The 25678-nt window shown below is 36.2% G+C and overlaps 4 protein-coding genes across 5 annotated transcripts; 3 read left to right on the top strand and 1 right to left on the bottom strand.

Annotated features, from left to right (window-relative positions):
* Positions 1 to 2953: 2953 nt before the first annotated feature.
* Positions 2954 to 4904, top strand: LOC111806651 (putative WRKY transcription factor 48). Its single transcript, XM_023692029.2, has 2 exons — positions 2954 to 3322; positions 3416 to 4904. The coding sequence occupies exons 1-2, from the start codon at positions 3012 to 3014 to the stop codon at positions 3924 to 3926; spliced, it is 822 nt and encodes a 273-aa protein (XP_023547797.1). The 5' UTR covers positions 2954 to 3011; the 3' UTR covers positions 3927 to 4904.
* Positions 4905 to 8264: 3360 nt separating this feature from the next.
* LOC111806931 (flowering time control protein FCA) lies at positions 8265 to 18291 on the bottom strand. Of its 2 annotated transcripts, none has more exons than XM_023692465.2 (18): positions 17768 to 18291; positions 17078 to 17148; positions 16380 to 16458; positions 13498 to 13580; positions 13370 to 13421; positions 12946 to 13013; positions 12597 to 12663; positions 12135 to 12214; positions 11979 to 12043; positions 11706 to 11765; positions 11305 to 11449; positions 10717 to 10788; positions 10107 to 10607; positions 9818 to 9988; positions 9556 to 9750; positions 9061 to 9126; positions 8935 to 8983; positions 8265 to 8636 (listed from the first exon to the last, which is right to left on the bottom strand). In XM_023692465.2, exons 1-17 carry the CDS (start codon positions 18015 to 18017, stop codon positions 8942 to 8944), a joined length of 2067 nt encoding a protein of 688 aa, XP_023548233.2. In that variant the 5' UTR covers positions 18018 to 18291; the 3' UTR covers positions 8265 to 8636; positions 8935 to 8941. The 2 variants fall into 2 exon arrangements, with proteins under 2 accessions (XP_023548233.2, XP_023548232.2); XM_023692464.2 differs by having other exon boundaries at positions 11305 to 11452.
* Positions 18292 to 19088: 797 nt separating this feature from the next.
* Positions 19089 to 21846, top strand: LOC147789805 (protein REDUCED WALL ACETYLATION 2-like). The gene is made up of 7 exons (XM_087129042.1): positions 19089 to 19654; positions 19849 to 19940; positions 20545 to 20685; positions 20780 to 20836; positions 20946 to 21018; positions 21278 to 21436; positions 21643 to 21846. Exons 1-7 carry the CDS (start codon positions 19622 to 19624, stop codon positions 21829 to 21831), a joined length of 744 nt encoding a protein of 247 aa, XP_086985168.1. The 5' UTR covers positions 19089 to 19621; the 3' UTR covers positions 21832 to 21846.
* A 26-nt stretch (positions 21847 to 21872) lies between these two features.
* Positions 21873 to 24871, top strand: LOC111806932 (protein REDUCED WALL ACETYLATION 2). The gene is made up of 9 exons (XM_023692467.2): positions 21873 to 22152; positions 22231 to 22352; positions 22708 to 22794; positions 22874 to 22962; positions 23046 to 23108; positions 23190 to 23246; positions 23813 to 23909; positions 24004 to 24162; positions 24596 to 24871. The coding sequence occupies exons 1-9, from the start codon at positions 21897 to 21899 to the stop codon at positions 24599 to 24601; spliced, it is 936 nt and encodes a 311-aa protein (XP_023548235.2). The 5' UTR covers positions 21873 to 21896; the 3' UTR covers positions 24602 to 24871.
* Positions 24872 to 25678: the final 807 nt, after the last annotated feature.

Raw genomic sequence — 25678 nt, forward strand, 5'->3', positions numbered from 1 at the left:
ATTTTATTTTATTTTTTCATTTTCAAATAATTTAATTTTGTGTTGCTCGAGATTATCGAATAAATAATTCATTGTTATTCGAGTGTATCTATTGGTAAGGATGTACGTGGGTCGGTTACGTTTGAATAAATCTTTTCGACTAACTCAGTTTCGAGTTGGTTAAGTTGGTGACTCAATCTACCTTAATAAAGTTCACAGTTCAATTCAGCTCAACTCAACTCAACCCTTTATTTTTGTGTTGGGTTGTCGGGTTATGTTTTTTTTTTTTTTAATTCCCTTTGCCTCGGGTTGTCTCGCGATCCCTTCTACAGCTTGGCCCGCTGCAGTACCTTGACCAACTCCAGGTCCAATAGAAGCAAGCTCGACGACCAATCCAGCAGCGAGTTACCACATCGGTTGGAGAGGGGAACGAAACATTTATTACAAGGGCGTGTAAATATTTCCCTAACATATGCGTTTTAAAATTGTGAGGCTGACGGGGATATGTAACGAGCAAAAGCGGACAATATCTGTTAGCGGTGGGTTTGGATGGTTATAAATGGTATCAAACCTGGGCAGCGTGTTAGCGAGGACACTGAGCCTCCAAGGAGGGTTTTTAAGTATTACTTACAAAGGTATGAAAACTGTGAGCGGACTAGATATGTAATTGGCCAAGATAGACAATATCTACTAATAATAGTATCAGACCCAAACATTGGACGGTGTGCGAGTGAGGACGATGGGCCTCCAAGGAGGGTTTTTAAGCATTTCTGATAAGAGTATGAAATTGTAAGCTGACGGTGATATGTAATAGACAAAACCGGACAACACCTGTTACAGATGGGCTTGAACTCTTGCAAATGAAAAAGAGTGAGGGTGTATTTGGGTTGCGGTGGAAGCAACCATAGAGAATCAAAAACCACATTAAAAAGAGCACGTTTACGTTAGGAGAGCCGTCCGATCGGACACGTTGGAGACAGGGTCACATGATGAATAAAATTCGAAATAGTGGATCCACGTGTAAGCCAATTATTGGCTTATTTTCGTTGAATTAAACATTGGGCGGTGGGGACGGCGGCCATGGATTGTGGCCAAGATCTATGCGCTTCACGTACCCACTTAAACGGTCGGCTGGAAAGCCAAATGATTATTACAAAATGGAAATATAATTTTGGTTAAATTACATTTTTAGTCACACTCCCAATTTCATATTTATTTAGTATTTTAAAAAATATTTAATAAATCTTTAAATTTTAAAAATTTTAAATATAGGTATTAGATAATAAATTGTAGTAAAGAATTAATAAAAATGGTTGCTAATTTGGAATTTTATTGGTTAATTAGTTATAATGCGTAAAATTATTAATTTTATATATAATAAACCCGTGTTATGACTATTAAAGATAAGAGACAAGTTAAAGAGCTTGATTAATTGAAACACGATAAGGACAAATTAAGTCACCGAATCATAATGGTGTTGTAATAGCCCAAACCCACCCCTGCTAGATATTGTCTGTTTTAGCCTATTACTGAGCACGTCTGTTGGAGAGAGGTTTCCACACCCCAGTAAAAAATGTTTTGTTCTCCTCTCCAACCAATGTGAGATCTTACCTGTATACACTGGTTGGGTGGTTGGACTGTCAGGGGTGGCGATGGTGATAGTAAGGACGAGGAGCTGCATCTACAAGGGGCGTCTTATCTGCATCTGGTGACAATGGCAAGGACAAGTCGGGGGATTACGTATGCGTTTGCAAGGGGTGAGATATATTGACACATCGTTTCTTCTTGATATTGGACTAGTTCGGATTCGATCGACCTGAACCTTTGGCCAATGAACTTGAAATCCAAACCAAACGAGTTTGGTTTCAAAAAAATTAACCCAACCCAACCTAAAATGCTATCTAACCTAACTCGACACTTAACTTTTATTCGCTATAATTTCCTATTGTCAAAATCACTCTTATTCGAATATCTTCTCCGTTTATCCCATCATAAGTACATTAAAATTTTAATTTGCATCCAATTTAAAATGTGAATGGAAGGTTTTGATTCACTAATAAAGAAAAGAAGTTAGTCTATTAAGTAATCATAAATTATTTGACTTTTATATTTAGCTGATATATAATTTTTTCCACATAGTTCGGTATACACGCAAAATTACATAGCTTTTACACGTCATATAAATGCTATACATACACATATATACACATACATACACACACATATACATACATTATATATATATATATTTTAAAAAATATTAAAAATGAGAGAGAGAATTTATTTTATTTTATTTTATCTCGAACCATCCTCGTTAAAATTTATTTAATTTTAATCAGAGTATTTTTAGTTTGTATTAATTTTTTAAAAAATTATTTATCTATTTTTTCTATAAAATATTATTATAAATGACATAAATTTAAGATTTATTTAAAATAAAAAATGAGACGCAAAATATTGTTTTAACCAAAACAAAATTAATTAGTGAACAACGCGACATACTTGCGCAGCACGAAAATCGGGGGAAAATGGTTTAAATTTATTTTCAATATTAATTTTGAAAATAAACCGAGTAGGGTAAATTGGTAATTTAAACGGAGACGTAAAAGAATGGAAGAAAGGAAAGAGGAGGGGGAGTAATCAGGTGTGGATGAGAGTATTATCTATACCGAATGCCACGTGTAAAGGCGGCCCAGGGAAGAAGAAGGGGTGAATCGGTCAAAAAATCCGCGTATGAAAGAAAGTGAAGCAGAGCCCCACCGGTGGTCCTCGTGCATTTAATGCTAAACACCGTCCCTCAGTCGACATATTCCGTACACATAACAACCGACATCTGCCGGTCTTCCTCCCTTTCTCTCTCTTAAAGCCCCTTCCCCCCGCCTCTTTCACACTCTCCCACCACCACCCTCCACGGCCAGCGCCGCTCCTTTCTCTCTCTCTCTCCATTTTCTTTTCACACCCCAAAAAGAAAAAAGAAAAAAAAAATTATTATTATTATTATTTAAATTATATATTTATATATATTTATTTGTATGGAGGAGGTGAAGAAGGAAGAAGAATTGAGAAAAGGCGATCAGAATTTGATGGGAAATTCCGGATTGTTATTCGACATCCCATTAATGGATTTATTGGCCGGACAAGATTTCACCCCTTCCTTGTTCGATCTCTTGTCGGCTGCGCCACCCACTACCACTCTTCCTCCGCCGTCCTCCGCCGTGCCGGAGTCATCCGAAGTTCTCAACACCCCTCCTACTCCCAACTCCTCCGTCTCTTGCTCCTCCAATGAAAAGGTTTTTGACGCCGACGACGGCGATCTCCGGGAGAAATCCCCTTTCAACAAGCAGTAAGTTGGTTAATAATTTATTATAATTTGGTTGTTATTTGATTTTTTTTGAAGTGGGTTTTGATTTAATTTAATTTAATTAATTTTTTTTAGATTAAAAGCGAAAAAAAAGAATCAAAAAAGGGTAAGAGAGCCGAGATTTGCGTTCATGACTAAAAGCGAAGTGGATCATCTCGACGACGGCTATAGATGGCGGAAATACGGTCAAAAAGCCGTTAAAAACAGCCCTTATCCTAGAAGTTATTACCGTTGCACCACCGCCGGTTGCGGCGTTAAGAAGCGTGTTGAACGTTCCTCCGATGACCCTTCTGTCGTCGTTACCACTTACGAAGGCCAACACATCCATCAAAGCCCAATCATGCCACGTGGAGCTTTATCAGTCGCCGCCGCCGCCGCCGCCTTCGCCTCACCGCAACCGTCTCTTGTTTTCCCACAGCCGCAATATACGTACACTCCGGCGCCGCCAGTGGATGTCCGATTTGATGCGGCGTTTCATAGTTTTGGAGAAGAACGACGTCGTATTGAGGAATCTTTCCAAGACCATGGCCTTCTGCAAGATATGATCGTACCGTCCTCCGCCTTACACATCCCCGAAGAAGAATAGAAAAAAAAAAAAAAAATTAAATTAAAAAATTAATTTTCCACGGTACGTCGTCGTATACTCTTAACAAATTTCATGGCATTTTCTCCATTAATCATGTTCAGTAATCACACAATCCCATCACTGTATAATATTTCTATAATTAATTAGTTTTTTTTTTTCTTTTTTTTCCCTCCGTGTCGATGGAGGTGACCAGATTTACGTAGCTGGTTCGGGTTTTGGTTTCGGTTTGGTCTTTTTTTTTTTTCGGTTCAAAGAATCCAGTTCCTTGAAACGGTTCGATTTATATATATCGTTTTATTAAATATTTTGTGTATTACCTATTGACTTAGATGGATCGTGTTATTGATTATTAGTATTACGTAGCTCTCGAGAGGGGCGGGTTTTTAGGGTTTAGGGTTTTAAAAGCCATTAGGGAAGGCCAATGCAAGTAGTGTAGAGTTATAGTTTTACTTTTTGATTTGTTGTCTATCTCAAAGAATTAGGGTTATAGGGTTTTGATTACTAGAGAATATGAGAAATTTAGGGTAAGGGATGAAATTTCCGAGTGTGGGCGAGGAAACCTAGAATTCGGGGTCGGGGTCGGGTTCGAGGTCGAGGTAGAGTATAGGGTTGTTTTGGGTATATTGTTTAATTGGGTCATTGTAACGTGACTGTCTCGTAATAACCTTTAGGTATGATTTGTGATTACTAATGGAATGTAAGTCGAAATAGACGGTGTCGTTTCTCGGTTGTGCCTGTGCTTAGTTTCTTCCCGAGTTCGACATGCTCTCGTGTATTTTATCTGATGTTTTGACGTTGACACGAGATGCCCTCCGTCTATTTCGCTTTGCAAAAATGCCCCTCTTTGGAATTCTAATAGAATAGGTGTAATTAATATCTCTTCCATTCAAAACTTTTCTACTAGAGTTGTTGAATTTCTAATAATTATTTTTGTACTTTATTTTATAATTTCAGTCAGTAAATTAGCAGATTAATTTATTTGTTATGTATTAAAAGAAATAAATGTACCTTAAAAAATACATTTATTATTATTATCAATTAATTCATTTAAAAAATTGTTAAAAAACACGTTTTGATTTTAGGAGAATCTATTCCGCTCAAAGTGGTCTATATCAATATACTGGATTAGGATGAAGAACATGATAGAGTCGAGCTCACGCTCGAGAGCTCACGCTCGAGAGCTCAGAAATGGAGAAATAACCAAATAATATTATAGAAATGAATGTATAATTTTTTAAATCTAACGGTTATTAGAGAGTATATCTGTAAAAATCGAGCACATTGTGACGGGCTCATCTATATATATATATATATAGAATGATCCAGTTTTTTATTTTATTTATTTATTTATTATTTTTTTTAATTTGATGAAATGGTGAATATTCTATTTAGCTTTATTAATTATCTTATTGATAAATATGGGAAATTAAAATAATAATAAATAATTTATTGTATTATTTGATGAAAAATAATGCATGCAGATTGGCGATAATAATGTGAGTGTGCTTTGTATAATTAAAAATTAAAAAAAAAAAAGTTATAACTTCAAAATATTATATTTTAAATATGAAATAAATTCAAGAATGAAATTTGGAAATTATTTTAAATTATTTTTTATGTTCAAATCATCACTCCAAAACATATTTTTAATAATTTAAAATTAAATTTGATGGTATAAAAATTAGGTTTAGAAAATTTTAATCCGACATTTAATTAATTTAAATATGATAAAAATCAAAATCATCGTCGAACTTGTTCTTAACCAATTTTTTAAACAAGAGATACCATTCGAATAATGTCAAAAGATATATTTGTTGTCATTGCATGTGATATTAGAATCATTGTAAACCCTAATTTTAGCTCGTGTTAAAAAAGATAAAGCTCTTATATCTATCGAGAAGTCGTATTCATCACTTATATATTCATGATCTTTCTTTTCGTAGCCAATGTGAAGCTTTGATTGCACTTCCAACCCATCGTCTCGTTTTTTCTCCAGTCCAATGCTTTTAAAGAGTACACTGTCCGTGTCTACCCAATAGAGTTCAATGACAAACTAGACATGACCGTCTTTTTCGTGACTCACCATATTTGCTCAGTTCCTGATAATTGAACGTGAATATAGCAGATCAGGGCATATCTCAGAAACCAACGCAATTAAACCGCTTCATTTCTTCATGATCTTATGATATTATCCATTCCAAACCTACGTTTTCATGGATTTTGTTCTACTTTCACCCAAAAGATCGATCATATCAGGTACGAAGCTACCTCTAACGTATTAAACTCGTAATCTTCGGTTAGTGGGAGGGGAATCTAGAGTTATTGGTGTCTAAAATAGGGATGACAAGAATCAAAGAGGAGATAGAAAGGAAGGTAGGGGGAAGAAAGCATTGGCAACAAAAAGATAGAACATTGATAAAATGGTATCAATATGGTATGAAAAATGATAGCTAATCACACAAATTCATAGATTTGGACATCCACTTCCATCCCATCAATACCCATCAATACCAACAATCAATCAAATAGGATTATTGAACATCAAATCATTTTCAACAACATTTGGATGAAATAACAAAACTATCATCTTTTCTTCATCAAATCCAAGCTCTCGACCAACATTTTGGGCACAAACCCGCTTTTTATTATCACCCATCAACTAATTTTGAGGCTAAATTATAAAGAATTATCATCTTGTTCGTTCTTCTTAACGAATTGAAATTTAAACACTGTTATGTTGTTCCAAGTAACTGTCGCATTTGTTCTAGGTCTTAATTTTCAACCAACATTCTAACGAATTTTTATTTTAATAATAGTTTTTGAACGTTTTTGAAGAATTGAGAATAATATTTGCATCGACATGACCCCCGTTTGCCTAGAGGTAAAAACAATCATCTCCTCGTGGGTCAAACCATCGTTTCCGAGAACCACCGAATGGCAGCATCTCTACGTCGACTCCACTTCTACCAACTGGTTTGTCAATGAAAATCGTTGTTTTTCCCTGCTTTCAGGATGCATCGATAGCTTCGTGTGAATATGAATCAATTTCTTGTTTTCAGTGCATCTGTTCTGTTTTGCTCTGTTAGGGGATTAGAAGTGAATGATGCCATGAAATCTGAGATCCAAGCTGTTTGCCCGCAGACATTCTAGCAATTGCTGCCAGAGACTGTGCTGTGCTGCAAGATGATGTCAAAGCAGTTACAAACAATGTTATTCTGACAATCAAGTTACTTTTTCTGTCTCTTTTCCAAACAATTTGCAGTCAGGAAGACGCTTTTGGAAAGTGGAATTCAGAAGAGATAGCCTAAGTGCTAGCAGAAACAACATTCCCTGGCCCAAACTCCACTGTGGCTATCCTCTACAACCTGGCCTCTCTCTCAGAGATATGGTTGCTGTAAAAGATTTTGGCTTTTTCATTGATCTTACTTTTCTACACACTTATGTGAGGCTGATGTGCGCCCCGGAAAAGCAGATGTATTTCATTCCGTTCTAGACTGCATAGCTCGACATCGTAAGGCCAGTGACATATTATGAGATCCTACTTTGGTTACTTTGGTTGAAGAGGATAACGAAACATTCCTTATAAGGGTGTGAAAACATCTCTCTAGCATATGCGTTTTAAAAACTGTGAGGCTTATGGCAATATGTAACTCACAAAAGCAGACAATATCTACTAGCAGTGGGCTTAGGCTGTTACAAATGATATCAAAGCCAGACATCAAGCGGTGTGCCGACCCCCAAGAGAGTGGATTGTAAGATCCCACATTGGCTGGAAAAGGGAACGAAACATTCTTTATAAAGGTGTGGAAACCTCTCCCTAGCAAACATGTTTTGAAATCGTGAGGCTAACGGTGATACGTAATAAGCCAAACATTTGACAACCATTATAACATGAGTCCTCTCTTTGAAGTGGTTTCTCTAGTCTGATCAGGTTCATGCGACTGGGGACGAGAAATAGTCAGAACCTACACATTCGACCCAGTGGTGAAAATGGGAAGCCTCAAACTACCCACCGAAACACATATCCTGATCCAAACTTCCTACCGAACTTTAGCTAGACTATGTTCGAATTCAATATATACCGACCCGGAAAAAACGAACACTTGGAGATAACTTGCTATATTGGAGAAGGTACTATTCTCGACTAGTATAAATGAATCACAGCTATAAAAGAAAGTCTACATATTCTCTTCAACTCCAATTTCTAAGATGTAATGAAACAAAAGAGCCGCCGGTATCTGCTGAGACACTAAGATGTAATATATAAGGACAAACACGTTTATGAGCAATACATAAACAAAGGTACTATTCTCGACTAGTATAAATGAATCACAGCTATAAAAGAAAGTCTACATATTCTCTTCAACTCCAATTTCTAAGATGTAATGAAACAAAAGAGCCGCCGGTATCTGCTGAGACACTAAGATGTAATATATAAGGACAAACACGTTTATGAGCAATACATAGACTTTTAGCAATATGATACATTCATAGCATTATGTTGTAACTAAGCCGATGCATTTAAATGTTCTCTACAGTGCCACGCTATTAACTGCAACAGAATATCATCCTATATGTGGTTTTTGTACCTTACAAAGCTGTTCTCTGCCTTAGAACTTCAAGGCAGCAGCAGCCTAATATCTTCATCTCACAACTTCAAAGGCAGATGCACCAGCTGACCTGTAGATCTCATTGATCCATTTCGAGCTCCTGAAGACCAAATAGTTCTACCATGGTTAACGTAGACCCAGTTAACGTTTCTCAAGTAAGGCTTAAGTTGTCCCGTTATAAAGAACGTGTAATGAAACATCTCGAACGTTGATCTGACAATGTGACAGTGCACGTGACGCTTCGTTAATTCATGTCTTGTCAGTTAATATAATTAATCAGAAGAAACATCTTGAAACGACCTCTTTTTTGTGTCTTTCGTATCCATCCTAATCCCAATCCCAATGGACTCGACTCTTACAAGCCAAACATACACGACATATGGAATTAGAAAACCAACCTGTTGATTATTTATTCTTCCATGCCCATTCATGACTCGCTTGAAGTCCCTGAGGCAAGTAGTCATTTACGTGATGTTGACTCGGGGAAAGAAAGGTAGTCGCGTTAAAATATAAGTACAATGTACCTGGTGGAAGCGAGTAGGATCATTTACTGAGCTATTAGCTGTCTGCAATTTTGTATAAGTGCCTTCCTGCATAACGACAGAATAAATTATGTTCAAAATACATTAACTGAAGAAGATCGAAGTGGTAGCAGTGTAAAGGCCGTTGTACCCCAAGAAAAATCAAAGGAAAATGAGTTGATGAATAAAGTCGTAAAAGAATCTGTAACAGTCCAAGCCCACCGTTAGCAGATATTGTCCTCTTTGGACTTTCCCTTTCGGGCTTCCTCTCAAGATTTTTAAAACGTGTCTGCTAGGGAGAGGTTTCCATAATCTTATAAAAAATGTTTCTTTTTCCTCTCCAATAGATGTGGGATCTCACGAAATCCAACAAAGATATTGTACTATCTTAAAAAGTCTACCGTCTACAATAAAGTGGACCAATCAGAATAAAGATACAATTGCCAAAACTCTCAAATGCAATAATGAAAACTGGAATTGCTAATAGAATAGACAGACCTGTGAATGGAATGAAGGTTGCTGTAGCGGCTGAGGGTGGGACACCGGTGTCTGGAACCGAGTTTGAAGCTGGGCTTGGGGAGTTTGAGAGAGTTGCTGGGTAGGTAGTAGTTGAGGACGTGACTGGTTAAGAGGCTGCATTACTGGTGGCTTTTGTTGTTGCTCGATCGCTGAAAGCTCTTGAGGTCTCTCCCACTGCAGGTTACACACATGAGAACTCTAACCACACAAATAACAGCAAAAGCTTCAAAGAAACTCTCACCTTACTCTCACCAGTAACACTATTATAATAGTATTTATAACCATCAGGAGAAGTGTGCTCTGTCCAATTGCTGGTATTTATAGCTACAGGAGGAACCGTAGATTTATGTGTATCTGATGTTGCAGAAGTGGCCCTGGTATCTGTGTGTGGCATAACCCCTGTCCAGTGAGACTGCACGGGCATTTAAAACGACAGACAATATTTATCTTAACCTTAAGTTGGGATCAAAATGTCCTATATACCTCAACGAATCCAAACATGTTCTAATAGTATAGAGATAACTCGTTACCTGCTGATTAATAGTCCGGGAACTCAGCTGCAACGTTGAGCTTTGATTTGATGGTTGTATCGACTGCAACTGCTGCTGTAGCTGAGAGAATGCCTGCTGGGAAGACTGAAAACTAGCATGGAGAGTTTGTTTTTGTTGTGACAACATGTGTGCTAACTGAGAAGGTGAATTCTGCCGTGGCTGAATCGGTGTAGGACGTTGCTGTTGATTAGGGGCAGCTGATGAGGCACCCGGCTGGACCATAGCCTGAGATACCGGAAACTGTGCACCAATGCTAGGTAACTCTTGGGAAGGTGCGGGCTGACTGAACGGCAGTTGACCAGAAGAGTTGAAATTTTGTGGTTGATTATGCTGTTGTGCTAATGCTGCAGTTGAATGTGGCTGAGAATAGGAAGGACCATGAGGGTGCAATTGACTTGAAGGCGGCAACTGTGTTGTTGACTGAATGGCCTTTAGCACGGGCGACGCTTGGAGGCCAAGTGATGGATGCTGGCCGGCAGACTGATAAAGATTCTAACAAATTCAGATAACATTGGAGATTTTTGGGAATTCCTAGGATATAATCTAGCAGGTAGAGTAAAAAAAAAATCATAAACCGACGTCTATTTACCTGTTGAGAAGCAGAGGATGCTGGAGAGGCTAACCCAGGATTGAGACCTCTAAACCCACTACCAGGACCACCCTAAAAATTATGCGTGCTTATACAACTAAGGGCGTGGAAACCTCTCCCTAGTAGACATGTTTTAAAAACCTTGAGGAGAAGCCCGAAAAGAAAAGCCCAAAGAAGACAATATCTGCTAGCGGTGGACTTGGGCCATTACAAAGTTTTCTTGCGAGGTTTCTTATCTAGAAAAAAAAAATGGAAATATCCAATACGAAGATCATACAGAAAAGGTTCCACAAAATCCTTGCGTCGATGCCTTTTGATTTATAAGTAGGTCCCCACATCTAACGTCGAGATAAAATGCATGTTAACTATCATAGGTCAACCACTAATCCTCAGAGGAAGTTAAAATTTTGAGGCTGTGAGGTGGCTACGTATTAAAATATTAATATCCTACAAGTTCCCGATTACAAATATGGTTTAGTTAAAAGGGAGTAAATTGACCAAAATGCCACTTTTGCTATACATAAACCTACGTAATTCACAACACGAACAGCACTTGAAATTACATGTCAAAAGGTAATAATAACTTACCAAATTCAAAGATAGTCCCGTTTCGCTGGACCTAGGAGGCAACTGACCCCCAAAGGGAAAAGCACCAGCATCAACAGGTGGCCTGAAACCTCGTACATCGGTTGGAACTCGATCACCCATAAATTCACCAAAATTAGGCATTGGTCTGCTAAAAGCACAAAACAATCAACAGCATGATCAGAAAATGCTTGGTACTTCGCCAAATTTTTGGCTCTAACTGGAGCTCCATTTCAAAACCATTTTGCAACTATGATCATAGCAGTTTGTTTTAATTCCTTGGGGTTACACCATTTGTTGGTACTTCTCATTTGATCAATGAAAAATTGTGCTTAGTTTTCTATTCATTCACACACACTTAAAGACAATGGCCAGTGAAAGGTATCTCCCACAATGAATTTTACCTCGGACCAGGTGCTTGAAAGCGAGAACCAAAACCCGGACCTCCAAATGCAGGAGTGCCCCTGAAAAAGCAAGATCCTTAAGTTATAAGGTTCTTAGTCATAATATATATATATATAGGTTAAAGGTGGACCAAATTTCAGAATAAGACATTAAATACTACCCACCAAAGCCATGTTCAAATAAAGGTTTAAGATAATGCTAGAAAAGAAAGGCCTTCAAAGGATCTATTTTCAATTTCAAAATTTGATCATAAAGGCCACATCATATCAAACCTTGAATCTCCAGATCTAGGCTTCTTTGGGTCAGCAAAGCGAACGCTTAATGGTTGATCACAACCCTAATTGTAGTCGAGGAAATTCATTAAGTAATGGGTTTTGCAATAGATACTGCAGAACAAAAAGATATTATAAACTCAAGAATAGACTTACTCCCATTGTAAACCTTCCATTAAGTGCATTTATAGCCGCCAATGCCATATCCCTTTGTGAATACTTCACAAATCCACACCCTTCAAAATAACGCGACTCGTAAAGATACGGAAAACCAGAATAATGGAAGAGAGAGTAATAATGACGGTGATGATAAGTTTGAATCTAATAGTCGAACGGCCTAGCATAATCTTCTTTCTCTTAGAATTTCACAGAAAAAAACAAGTAATCAAATCCTAGAATTCCATATTGATAAATGCTGAATGAAAGTCGAGTATCATCCATTCATTTAAACCATTCAGCATCTACAACTCCGTTCCGTATCAAATAATTAAAATCCCTAGCCAACAGAGCCTCAAAATCTAAATCATTTACCATACAACAACATGCATTCTCCATATCGAACAAGAACAGGGATCGAAAACGTTTATTAACAAGATCAAATAGATTTGAAAAGCATACCACGACTCTGTTTCATTTCATCCCGCATAAGGTAAACATCGTCAACTACTCCATATGGAGAAAAGATCTGAGAACAAAAATATTGATTAATTTCTTGAACTATTGGAAGTTACCATATGATCTTACTCCATGCAAAAACACTAAGAAGAAAAGGCATACACGTCTCCACAGCCAAAAAAACAAAGGGCAATATACGTAAGTTCGAAACTAAGACGAAAATAAATTTCTAAGAGCTCAACAGAGCCCAAAGTTCATAATTTATTTGATGGCTGAAAAAAGAAAAAGGAAAAGAAGCAGAAATGGATAACAATTGAGATGAAAAGTGTTTAACGACACGGTTATAACATACTTCCTTGACTTCTTTTTCTGAGGCTTGTTTATTTAGTGAACCAACAAACAATTTGAACTCAACTGCACCTGCAGAAAATAAGTAAAGAAAAAAATCAATAAAATGATAGAAAATGAAATTGTTTTAGCAGACAGGTCGATTCACCATTCTACTGACTTGGAACGCTGACATTTCTGAAGTATTAATGCTTACAACACATTATACTTCAATAACGCTCAGTCCAGATTGAAATTCATATCTTACTCCGACTTTCTATTTGTCGTTTCAAAAATGAATTTTTCCAACATAACAACCAAAGGTTCAAAAATAAACGAAGTTATAGTACTGCCTCGGAAATTTAATCCTCACACACAAAAAGAAAAAGATGACGATGATGGATGAAGGTTAATAAATAAAACAAAAGCCAGATCCATGAGTCAATTACCGAGACGCTCCTGCTCTCCATCAGCATATCGAACTTGAATTGGGCCTGCTCCCTGTAAACATGTTTAAGATACATAGTAGCATTGCACACGAGATATATATAGATAACATTTGGGGGAGGAAACTCACCCCAGGAAGGGTATGTTGATTGTGCAAGTTCCTAATTGCTCTATCAGCTTCTTCTGAGGTTGTATATTTTACAAAACAACATCCTGCATGAGTAAAGGATGTTCTGATTTGACTACATTGGATCATAACTTTGTATTAATGGTGTTACATTTATTCCTAACCATAACCACGAGCAAATGAAGAGGCTAAAATACAGCGCACGTAAAATTAATGCTACATCCACATTTATCATTTCATTACAATCAAATGAAAGGCCAACTTTACAGTTACCATTACAAAGAATATGTCAACTACGAAATCAGGAAAATCTAGTAGAAAATGATACAAACACACACACAGAGATGAAAAGGGAAAATTAATACACATAGATGTTGGTTACAACCTGCCATCTACAAACACACAGGAAGATATAGGTAAAGAACACCAAGAATCCCTCAAGATTCATAAGGATTTAAAGGCGGTTTCCTACTAAAGACGCCACAAAATCCATCCAGAGAATAGCACACAACATGAATTCCATTCGTTCAGTACAAACAGGACCAACCATAGAGATAACTATAGCATGTTTCAGCATGAGGTCATGGCCATAGTACACATTCCATGGTCTATAGGAGATTAACCAACTTAGGCGAAACAGAGAAACTATAGGACGGGCTATCAAGAATTTCTCAACGCCAAACATTCGGAATAAGCTAGTAAAATCACTAGCGTGCACATTATGACTGCCTAAATGATCTTTGTATCGCAATCGTTGCCTTCAGCACCACCACCACAACCAACATTGGTAACAAATGATTATGATGGTACAAAGAATCCAAAAGCTCGCTATTAGGAGGTCATCGATAATTTTTTTACATTTCTACGACATATATATCAGTCTTACATTAGCTAGAGAATGTCTCACTTTAAACAAACTTGAAGAAACTATCATATCCCAGCACTAAAAATATCATTTAATAGGCTAAGCTAGTAATAACGAGGTCAAACAACCTACCGTCCTACAAACTCGTGAAAATATTAATCACAATCACTCCCTCTATCAGATAACACATTCACTCGGTTAATAAATCCACAACTTGCTGTAATTGAATCACAAAATGTACATTGATCATCAGCTACATACAGCCATGAAATATGTTAAGTAAAGCCATCAGAAACTATAAACTCAACAACCACATTATTCTGCCTTATCAAAACCCTTAAATAACAATATTGCAAAAGGTTTAATAATGAAATTACACAGTCTTCTCCTATCCAACTAAAGCGGAAAACTTGAATAAGAAGACACAATATCATGCAAAATAGAGTAAACTTCAAAATGTGTAAATTCAGGGGATTAAACAAGTATCCATCCAACAAAAGTATCGAAATTTATACTCAGCATAGAACTCTCAACACTAAAAATGCCACTCAGCACGCCAGTGCAATAAAAATGAACCAATCTGAGTAGATGGAAGGACATATCCCTCAGAAACTCAGCATAGTTGCATTAACAGCTGTATCATTTTGCTCAAATCAATTCTGCAGTGAGGCTTTACCAAGTATCCTAAGGTCTAGGTCTTTGTATATTATTATTTTTTACGTTTTACAAAATTACTTGTTTCCAGAAAGAAAGATACACAAGATAGTGTTGATAATAATAAAACAATTTATATGAACCAAAAAAATGCATGATCATACACCACAACCAACAAAGATACAGGATCTCCTTCTGCAAGAAGAAGAAACGGTCAAGACTTCAAACAACAGGCAATAAACATCAGTGCTGAACGCTAGAACGAACTCACGAGTTCATGAATTTTGAAAACAGGGCAAACCAGATAAAACTAATCAAGAACAACAATCTCCTAAAAAATATAACACAGCAATCCATACACAAGCAACAGTGACAAGTTTGAAGCAAAGCTACTTGTTCTGTTTAGCAACACGCTACTAAGCACAGGTACAAAAGGGAATTGTGAAAAATCACAAGAGATATGTGGGGTAAGAGAGGATGAGTTTCACGTGGTCAATAAGGCAGAGTTTCATGTTGCAGCAGAACTCCCAAAGAGTCTGACTTGAGACAGAATAAGACGTTACAAAATCACGTCTATTATCAAACATGACAGGTCTTCTTCCATTTGCTTGGATAAAAATGAAGATATCATCAACAAGGCAACAAAACAATCCATGTGCCTCATACTACAATAGACTAAACCAACTCAGAGAGACATACAAGCAACCTGAAAATCCTGAGACTCATCCATTCATTCAATGGATAACGTAAAAAGTGAGCTATCAGTTACCAACTATCCAACAACACATACACCTCACAAAATCCTTTGCAAGCCACTAGGAGATGAAACTCCGTACCCATCACCATTTTATATTCCACATCAATAACAATTCAAAGTTTGAAACCATTTAAACGAATCACATTCACCACAATTTGAAAAAACACACACACATTCAAATCTTCCAAACTTACAATATATATTAACATAAAAATTTTATAAAAAAAACCAGTATTTTCTAATTCTGTACATTTGTCTTACTATAAATCCTAAAATAAAAAACCTAAACTGCTGGCAGCAGACACTCCCATTACAAAAAAAAAAGGGGGTTATATCCTCATTGCCGCAGCACCAGCCACTATCACAAGGCACGGTCTTTTGTGCTCCACTGCCATACAAAACTTGATATTATAGCAGGTTTACATGCCTTGTCCTCTTCTTGTTTGAAATGATGGACAAAAAGTTAGGATCGCAACGAAAACCAACAAGCACCAAACTTGTTGCAAAAACAAACGGAAACGAGCTCACGGTTTCTTCGAGCCTCTCAAAACCTGAAATGACATGTGTATGAACCAAAAGTGATTCATACAAAATAGAAGTTATGCTTACCTTGTTGCTGGCCTGTTCTCTTATCCTTTATCAAAGCTACTTCAATCACATTTCCATGTTCTTCAAACAATGGGCGAATCTGGTATCAAACAAGCATAGTTTTATCTAAGAAACCTATTTACATGAAAAAAAATCAAAATAAAACCAAATGAAAGTCACTCGTAAGCACATACCCTACCACTAACTGAGCCCAAAAAACAATTATAAAGGCTCCAGGAGTAAGTGTTCATAAACAAAGAAGGATGACAACAACAATACTTGGTCACATGAACCCAAAACGTAGAATTGAAAATGAACTAAACATTTCTTTTTCCAAGATCCCTCACTCCTAATCCTTTTATCTCTCTCAAACCATATGTCCTCAAAAGGGTAGAACAAAACCTAGCTTGCCAAGATAGACATTTGTCCTACTTGTTCTCACCACTTCTAAACAAGAGATCCAATAGGAATCTCATACAACAATAATGTCTGAAAACCTACAACTTTTAAAGCCTCCCAACCCACCAAGCGCTCCCTTCAATAATGCATGTCAAATAATGCGAAAACATTTCATCTCTAGGAGAAATGCCACACCTAGACCTTCTCATATCAATAGAAGAATGCAAGACATGTCTGACAGCAATGTGTAAATACAGTGTACAAAAGTGGGGAAATGAATTCATGGCTTTTCAACAATTTAATGAATACTTAAGACTTACATCTTCTTCTGTAACTGTCCTTGGAACAGATCCAACAAACAGCTTCGCAAAACTGCTTCTGTCCGAATGATCTGAAGATGGAAGATGTTGATATTAGCAAGCTGCAAGATTAGTGAAGATGCTGCGTGAAATATATGAGAACTACCCTAAAAATATCTCCTATATTGATCACACTGAAAGTTGAAATGAATTAACCTCTTAATGAGAGTTTTTGTTTCTTGATAGCTAACGGTTAGAAGGGAACTTCCTTTTTCTTTTCCCCCTTCAAATGGGAGCTAATTATGATAAAGGTAATCAATAGAACTTCACACTGACAATAAATTCGATTTTTCAAGAACATAATTCAGACATTGGATGAAGTTTTAACCATATCTCAAACATCCCAGAAAGGTTAGAGAAAGTGAGGGAAAAAAAACACTCTTTAGAACTGGTATGATACAGGAAATATGCAATCTAACTCCGAGGTTCTTAGCATACATCATGAGCACCATCCTCCAAAGAATGCGCTCTTTGACCTTTATAACATAAATTCTATGTGATTCGTGTACAGATTTGATAGAACTAAACTAACCAAGGGATATAGAAGCAACAAAGCGAAAACCAGCATGAAAGTAACTGAAAAAAGATCGACTGGTGTTCTTATCAACAAAAGAAAAGAAACTGCAACTAAATTAATCCACAAAATCTAACCTGGAGAACTTCCACAGCCGGCGAAAGGATAGCCCCGTTTCTGTCCTGCAACAGGAGGCGGCTGGAAACTGGACCCAAAACCACCGCCAGTACCAGGAATTGGACGGAACCCCCCGCCAGTTCCCATAGGGCGAAAATTAGCAGCACCGGGAGTAGAGAAGCGCGGCGGGCTGTCGAAAGGCCGACGGTTACCTCCGGCAACGCCGCCACGGAAGTTATTGGGGCTCCAGCGACTGTCTTGATGGTTCATCGGGGAGTCCGAAAAGCGAGAAGGAGCTGCAGAGTGACGGTACGGGTGGGAATCTTGGTCGGAACCATAGCGGTCTTCTCTATGCCTATCCAGCTTTGCGGAACTGAGAAATCGAAGCCCAAATTTGCGCAGTCCTCTTCAGGAAAACGAATCAGTGAAGTGAAGCGAAATTCCAGAATCTTAGAACTCGCGAAGACAAGACGGAGTCAGACTCGGGAGGAAGAAGAGGAATCCCGCGCTGTCGCGGAAGAACTGAAGAAGGAAAGTACAAATAATTGTAATAAATAAAATAGTAAACAATATATATATATACTTAATATGGGCCCGACAGAACTTTGGGCCGGAAGGTAAGTGGGCCCATTAAACCCAATCGGCTTTATTTTGAGCCCATCAAGGATAAGATTTATAATTAAAATCGCTAAATTACGAAAAATAATAATAAATAAATAAATAAACTTCCAAACTTTCTCTTAAAAATATTTCTATTTTTTATATAAATTATGGTATTATATTTAAAATTCCTTAAACATTTCAAAATTATTTATTAATAAAAATCCTGACTCTATTTCTGAATCATCGTTATACTCTTTCCACGTCACAGCTTATGGTTTGAGACATTTGTAAAAGGTTGAGGATAATATTGTAATTTTTAAAATAGTAGTAGCGTTTTTATTCTCTTCACGATTTTCTTCCTTGTTCCACCCATTTATTGCTTGTTGCTTGTTCTTGCTCGGCTTGTAACGAAGGGAGGAATCCCTTCGTTTACATCAAGGACGTCTCCGTAATTTTACTACTAATACATTAACATTGATATCTTAAATTAAAAAAAAAATTAAAATACTGTTAATACATTTAAATATACCGATGAGTTGATAAATAGTTTCCAAATTTTTATTTTTTTTTATACAATTTAGGGTTATTAATTTTAATTTTAAAGGAGGAGAAATTTATTTATTTTTTTTATTTTTTATTTTTTTTATTTTAAAATTGAATATATTTTTTTATTATTATTTATTAATTTAGATTAAAAAGCTTCAATTCTTTGAAAATTATGGTTTAGTAAAACTCTGCATGAAACGTAGGAAGTAAAGGGACCGAGGTTGACTGGACCGTTAATGTGGCATCCTCCGTGCCGTCGGCCATGGCCGTGCTAAATTATCTCCGCCGAGAAACTCCGGCAGCGTCTCCAAAAGTCGAAACCGAATTCATCTCAGATTCACTGCGGTTTTCCGAAACCAAATCCATCTCAAATGCAAACTAGAAGTATTCTGTAATGGAGATCTTCGGCGTTGGTAGCGTTTTCTCTTGAATCGGTTTTACTCCGAAACTTCAACGTTAGAACTTTTTAATTTTTGGTTATGGTTCCATTAATTGTTCAGCGCTTTCTTCTTTCTTGTATTGATTGTTCGTCTTTCTTTGCTGCATATATATACTTCCAATGGAACACTTCTCTTCACTCATCCTCTTCTTTTTTCTTGTTTTCAATCCATTTCACTTGGATTGTTCTTGCGAGCGCCAAAACGCCGGTAATGCTTCTGGTTGTCTTGTAAGCATTTCTTCTGATCGACTTCTTCCATTCCGGATTTTGTCGGTAACTTGTAGCAATGGCTTTACTAGGCCCTGTGACTCACGCTCAGGTTTGTATTCTAATCACTTCTCAACTATTTCAATTCGTTCGATTATTTTAGTCCTGTGATTCGAAAGAAGTGCATTTCTATTGTGGATTTTCCTATAATTTCGCTCGCCAGCTCCACTATCAGTTCATGCCATTTCATTATGAATTGAACGACGAGTATGGATTTATACTGGTTCTTTCACTTGATCGATACAGGTTTCGTTTCTTATCGGATTTTTAACCATTGTCGTTGCTTGGATTTATTCGGAGTACTTAGCATTTAAAAAGAAGTCGATCGCTTCCAAACTGTAAGTTGATTGATCCTTTTAACCATAAATTTTTGCTGTCTTCTCTGTTTTCTCAAGACATGTTCATATTTATGTATTAATCATGATATGAACACACACATATACAAACAACATTAACAAGACAAGGAATACAGTGAAGAGGAAGTAAGAGGAGCCCTGAAATTAGTTTTATCAGGAAGTGTCAATAGAATCTGCACGAAAGCTTTTTGACTTAGTACATATCTATCCTTTCCAACAATTCCAAATTTGCATCTACATCTATAATTTCTTGCCAGCAACAATCTTGCAAATCATTTTACGAGCTACATTACTGATATTAAGAACAACTGCTTGATTATTATTTTTTTCCTTTTTGAACCCTCCCTGATTCTTGCTTCCTTTAAACTTTTCATCGATCACTGAAAAGATTTGTTTCTTATTGAAAAAGTAAACCAGCTTAATCAGTAAAAAAAACAATAATGATGAATAGAATTGATAGAATATTGTTAGAAAGTGACAGTATTTGTTGCTTTTAGTCATATATGTGTTCTTGTGAGGATATTTTGGTAGAAAATTATTCATTTTGTAGCATGTTGTTCCATACTGAAACTGGATTCTTTTTTAGAAGGCACAGTGATGTTGGGTTTGCTGAGGTAGAAAGTGATGCTGGAAAGGAAGATGATAAAGCTGTTTTATTAGAAGGGGGGGCTATCAAGTCCATTCCTTCTGGAGCTCGAATTCCACCTACCTTCTCTACTGTTGTCAGGTTCACAAAAGGAAGCTTTAGTTCCTTCCAATGGAAGCTGCTGATTCTTTAGGTTTACTTATGTTTGTTTGCTTGTGTTTATTTCGCCTGCTAGGTTCATTACGCTGGAAGAGTCATTCTTGATAGAAAATCGAATGTTACTCCGAGCAGCGTACGTAAAACCCTGCATAGAATTTAAGCTAAATATTTATGTGACATCTCTTGAATGTTGAGTTTTATCTCTTTTTTGTTAATATATTTCTCTCTTTTTTCACTTACAGATCTGAACTTGGTCTTCTTTTAGCATACTTCTACATCTGTGACCGTACTGATACATTTGGATCGGCAACAAAGGTGTCTTAATTTCCGGAGCTCTTTTCTTCCAATTTCTTTTAGTAATATTTCTAATACATTGTTCATTAGAAAACCATTTAGATATGTTCTTATTGCATTGTACTTCCTCAACATCAATTGTATTTAAAAAAAAGTTCAAATTTTTCTTTCTTTTTTTTGCTTTTAAGATTGAAAATTGTAATTTTTGTGAACTACATTTTGTTGATTTACACCAGTTCTCCCCGATCTAATATCTCTCTTACATGGTTAATTTTTGCAGAGTTACAATCGAGATCTTTTCGCCTTCCTCTTGATCCTTCTTATCTTAGTTGCAGCAATTACTTCGTTCAAGATACATCTCGATAAATCACCGTTTTCAGTGAAACCTATACTCTTCTTGAATAGGCATCAAACTGAGGAGTGGAAAGGATGGATGCAGGTCAGTCACTCGCACACATAATTATTAGTGTTCGTTATTTCTCTGAATGAAAGTGCAGTTTCTTACCATATATATATATATATATAGAAGCATGATTCCTAATTGCGTTTTTCCTTGATTTCATCTCAAATCTTGCAAGTCATAATGTGAAATTGCTTATAAAGTTACCCAAGCTAACTTCATAAGCTTCTTTTGTTTTTCTATAGGTGATTTTTTTGATGTACCATTACTTTGCTGCAAGAGAAATTTACAATGTGGGTCGCGTATGTGTTGCTGCATATGTGTGGATGACTGGATTCGGGAATTTTTCATATTACTATGCTCGGAAAGACTTTAGCCTTCCTAGATTTGCTCAGGCATGCTCTCCTATTCATCCTTCAATTTCTTGCTCGTAAGAAAGAAAAGTTATTTGTGATCAAAACTATTATTTCATTGACATTTTACATTTTCTGCTGAGCAGATGATGTGGCGTCTTAATTTCTTGGTGTTTATGTGCTGCATTGTCCTTGACAACAGTTACATGCTATACTACATCTGCCCCTTGCACACTTTTTTCTCTCTCGTGGTATATGGTATTGTTGGTGTTATGCACAAGTACAATGAGCTTAGAGCCGTCATTGTCGTGAAATTTTTCGTTTGCTTCTTGGTCGTTATCATAGTGTGGGAAATACCTGGAGTGTTTGAAGTGCTTTGGGAACCATTTACCTTCATTCTAGGTAGCTCTTGATCTATTTAACTTTTCAAGGATAAACGATTTTCTCCAACCAATCTAACATTTCAAATTATTATTGCAGGATATAAAGATCCAAATCGACTGAAAGAACAGTTGCCTCCTATGTATGAGTGGCACTTCCGCACAGGACTTGATCGCTATATTTGGATATTAGGCATGGTGTATGCTTACTATTATTCAACTGTAAGTTTAAACGTGCTTGACTTGTACTATCATCACATTTTTTCTACCTGAAATTTGTTAGTTTGTCTCATGCCATCATAAGGCGTCCTTCATGTTGAGGATTGTTGGGAGGGCGTCCCACTTTGACTTAATTTAGGGAATGATCATGAGTTTATAAGTAAGGAATACATTCCATTGGTACGAGACCTTTTGGGGAAGCCCAAAGTAAAGCCTTGAGAGGTTATGTTCAAGTGGACAATATCATACAATTGTGGAGAGTCGTTATTCCTAACACTTGATTGATCCAATCCAAATAAGGGCATCATTATTGCATTTTCCCTTTAAGAAATTCTTAATAATGGAATGATTTTGACAGATTGAGAAATGGATTGAAAAGCTAGACGAAGCAAAACTGAAGCGCAGGATACTGATCAAAACGACAATTGTTGTGACATCCGCAACGGTAGAATGTTTTTTAATGTGTACCATATTCATTTCTTGGTTTTTTCCCCTCTAATTCAAGCCGTTTTGTGACTTTTCAGGCCGCATATCTATGGTTTGAGTACGTATTCAAATTGGACAGCCTTACTTACAACCAATACCATCCTTACACTTCTTGGATTCCCATCACGTATGTGAACCTTTTCTTATATGGAGCTTGAAATAGAAAAGCTATATATGTTAGTTAAGCATTGTTTTGTTCATGTGGAGCAGAGCCTACATATGCATACGAAATGTCAGCCAGAGTACCCGTAGCTATACTTTGACCGTTTTCGGGTATATCATTTTGTTTTTTAAACCCATTTACTTCTTTGTTTTATCATATAATTAACTTTTAATTGCTTTAAACCCATCCAGTTGGATTGGAAAGATTTCACTGGACACATACATCTCGCAGTTCCATATTTGGTTAAGGTATGAGCCTCCTTTTTCAGCTGGTGTTTTGTTCCATGCATAAAATAGTTGGTGAATAATGTTAAATTAGCTATAACTATTCCTAGGTTCTCCTCAGCATGACACACAAAAAGATAAATGGCAAGCTTTAAGTATTACAAATAATCATCTAATGGTTCAATTATAACGGGTCAAGCCCACCACTAGTAGATATTGTCTTCTTTGAGCTTTTTCTTTCCGGCTTCGCTCAAGGTTTTTAAAACACGTCTGCTAGGGAGAGGTTTCCAAACTCTTATAAAGAATGCTTCGTTCCCCTCCCCAACCAATGTGGGATCTCACATCAACTTACCCAAAGGCAAAGCCAAGTTCTGTAACTAGTATTTGAAACCCGAAACTGAATAAAATGATAACCAACCCACTTTGGACCTTTCTTAGTTAGTTTACAAGAACCATAGTACGTTTTTTTGGATCTATAAATCCAACAAGTTTTGGTGGCAAATGCATTTGTTATTATAGCATAGGTAGAGACAACAATCATTAACCAATCCTACACTAAAACATCTCTACAATTTAACCTTATCTTTCAGATCAAATGCTCCGGACGCCCAGCCAAAGCTGTTGCTCACTATCATCCCAGATTATCCTTTACTGAACTTCATGCTTACAACTATCATACTTCTGACGGTAAATATTAGTTATTTACTTTTAACGTCATGAAGATTTTGACTGTGCTAAATTTTGATGATCCCCCGTTTGCTTGCCTTTGCCTTGCTTGCAGACTTCTTACAGGCTCTCTGAGCTGACAAATACGTTTAAAACGGCCTTTGTACCTAGCAAGGACAATAAGCGTATTATGTATAACATGATTGCCGCAGCTGCAATCATGGCCATCTTATACGCCTTGTCATTCGTATTCCTTAAAGTCCCTCCAATGATGGTAAGAGTCCCGAACACTAACAACGTTGATATCATTACAATCACTTTTGTCGTATTCAAAATCACTTCTATACATGCTTTTAATAATTCAAAATCGATTTAGTGTTTAGTTTTATGTTTTTAGACACGATTTTCGTATCATAAAAATTGATTTTGAAGTATGAGCACACGTTCGAGAGTGATTTTAAACCTGACAAAAGTGGTTTTAACCATTTTAAGATCGACGGTTGTCATCGACTTTCTTCGGTTGGATGATGAAAGTCCTAGATCGGCTAATTTAGGGAATGGTTTATAAGTGAGGAATACTAACTCCATTGTTATGAGGCCTCCCCAAAGCAAAGCGAGCTAATGCTCAAACTGGACAATATCATACCATTGTGGAGAGTCGTGTTCGTCTAACATCTTCTTCATTCGTTTTTGTATTCAATATGCAGGTTTGAGAATTGAAGATAATAAGAGATTGTACAGAAGGGCACTACAATTTTCTGTGGAAGGATGAAATTTCGTGATGAAAAAGAAGGGAAGAAAAACAAGAAAATTGTGTTATAGGGTTAATCCACCGTATTGTTAGTGGGTTATTAAATGAAATAAGCCACTACTTTAGGGCATAGTTTATTCATAATTTGAGGCCACGGTCTTTGTATTCCATTGAGTTTGTTGACTTTCAATAAAAATTCGTTACTTTTAAATAGTGAAATAAATAACAAATCTTCACATTTTTACGTTTATTTCCATTTATTTTAAATTAACATATATATATTATATAAAAACTGTATAGTCAAAATTATTATTATTTTTTTTTTTAACTTTTAAAAATTTCAAACAATATCTTCCAATTTTTTAAAAATAATTATAATATTTTACTGTTAATTTTAGATAATACTTTGTTTAAAATTTACTTGAGAAGAGTTTCAAAATTGTTAGAAATTACAACTATTCGAAACTGTATGATATTGTCTACTTTGAAAGGCCTCGGATTCTATTGACATAGCTACTCTGGTACCATGTTAAAAATCACAACTCTATGGTATGATATTGTCCACTTTGAGGATAAGCTCTCATTTGCTTTGGATTTCCTCAAAAAGTTTAATAGAGATAGTATTCTCACTTATAAACTCATGATCAATTAACCATGGTTTACTCCCAATAATCCTCAACAAAAATACCTTTTAATATTCAAATAAATTAAAAAAAATAAAAATACCCTTTAATATTCAAATAAATTAAAAAATGTAAAAAAAAAATGTTGGGATATAGAGTGACTGCAAGAGATATATTTGAAAGATAATAAATATGTACTTAAAGATTGGATAAAGATATTCTTTTGAAGCTATATTTAGTAAATTAAAACCTTATATATACCTGTAAAAATCATTTAAATTTAGAAGCTATATTTAGTAAATTGAAATTATATATATAATTAGCGGTGTTTTAAAAATGTACTTTCTCCTACTACTATGTATAAAATGTACTTTCACCTTCGGTATACTTCTCTGTATAAAACTTCTCTGTATAAA

This window comes from Cucurbita pepo, chromosome 12 (assembly GCF_057944985.1).
Source record: "Cucurbita pepo subsp. pepo isolate OVF chromosome 12, ASM5794498v1, whole genome shotgun sequence".
Taxonomy (NCBI): Eukaryota; Viridiplantae; Streptophyta; class Magnoliopsida; order Cucurbitales; family Cucurbitaceae; genus Cucurbita; species Cucurbita pepo.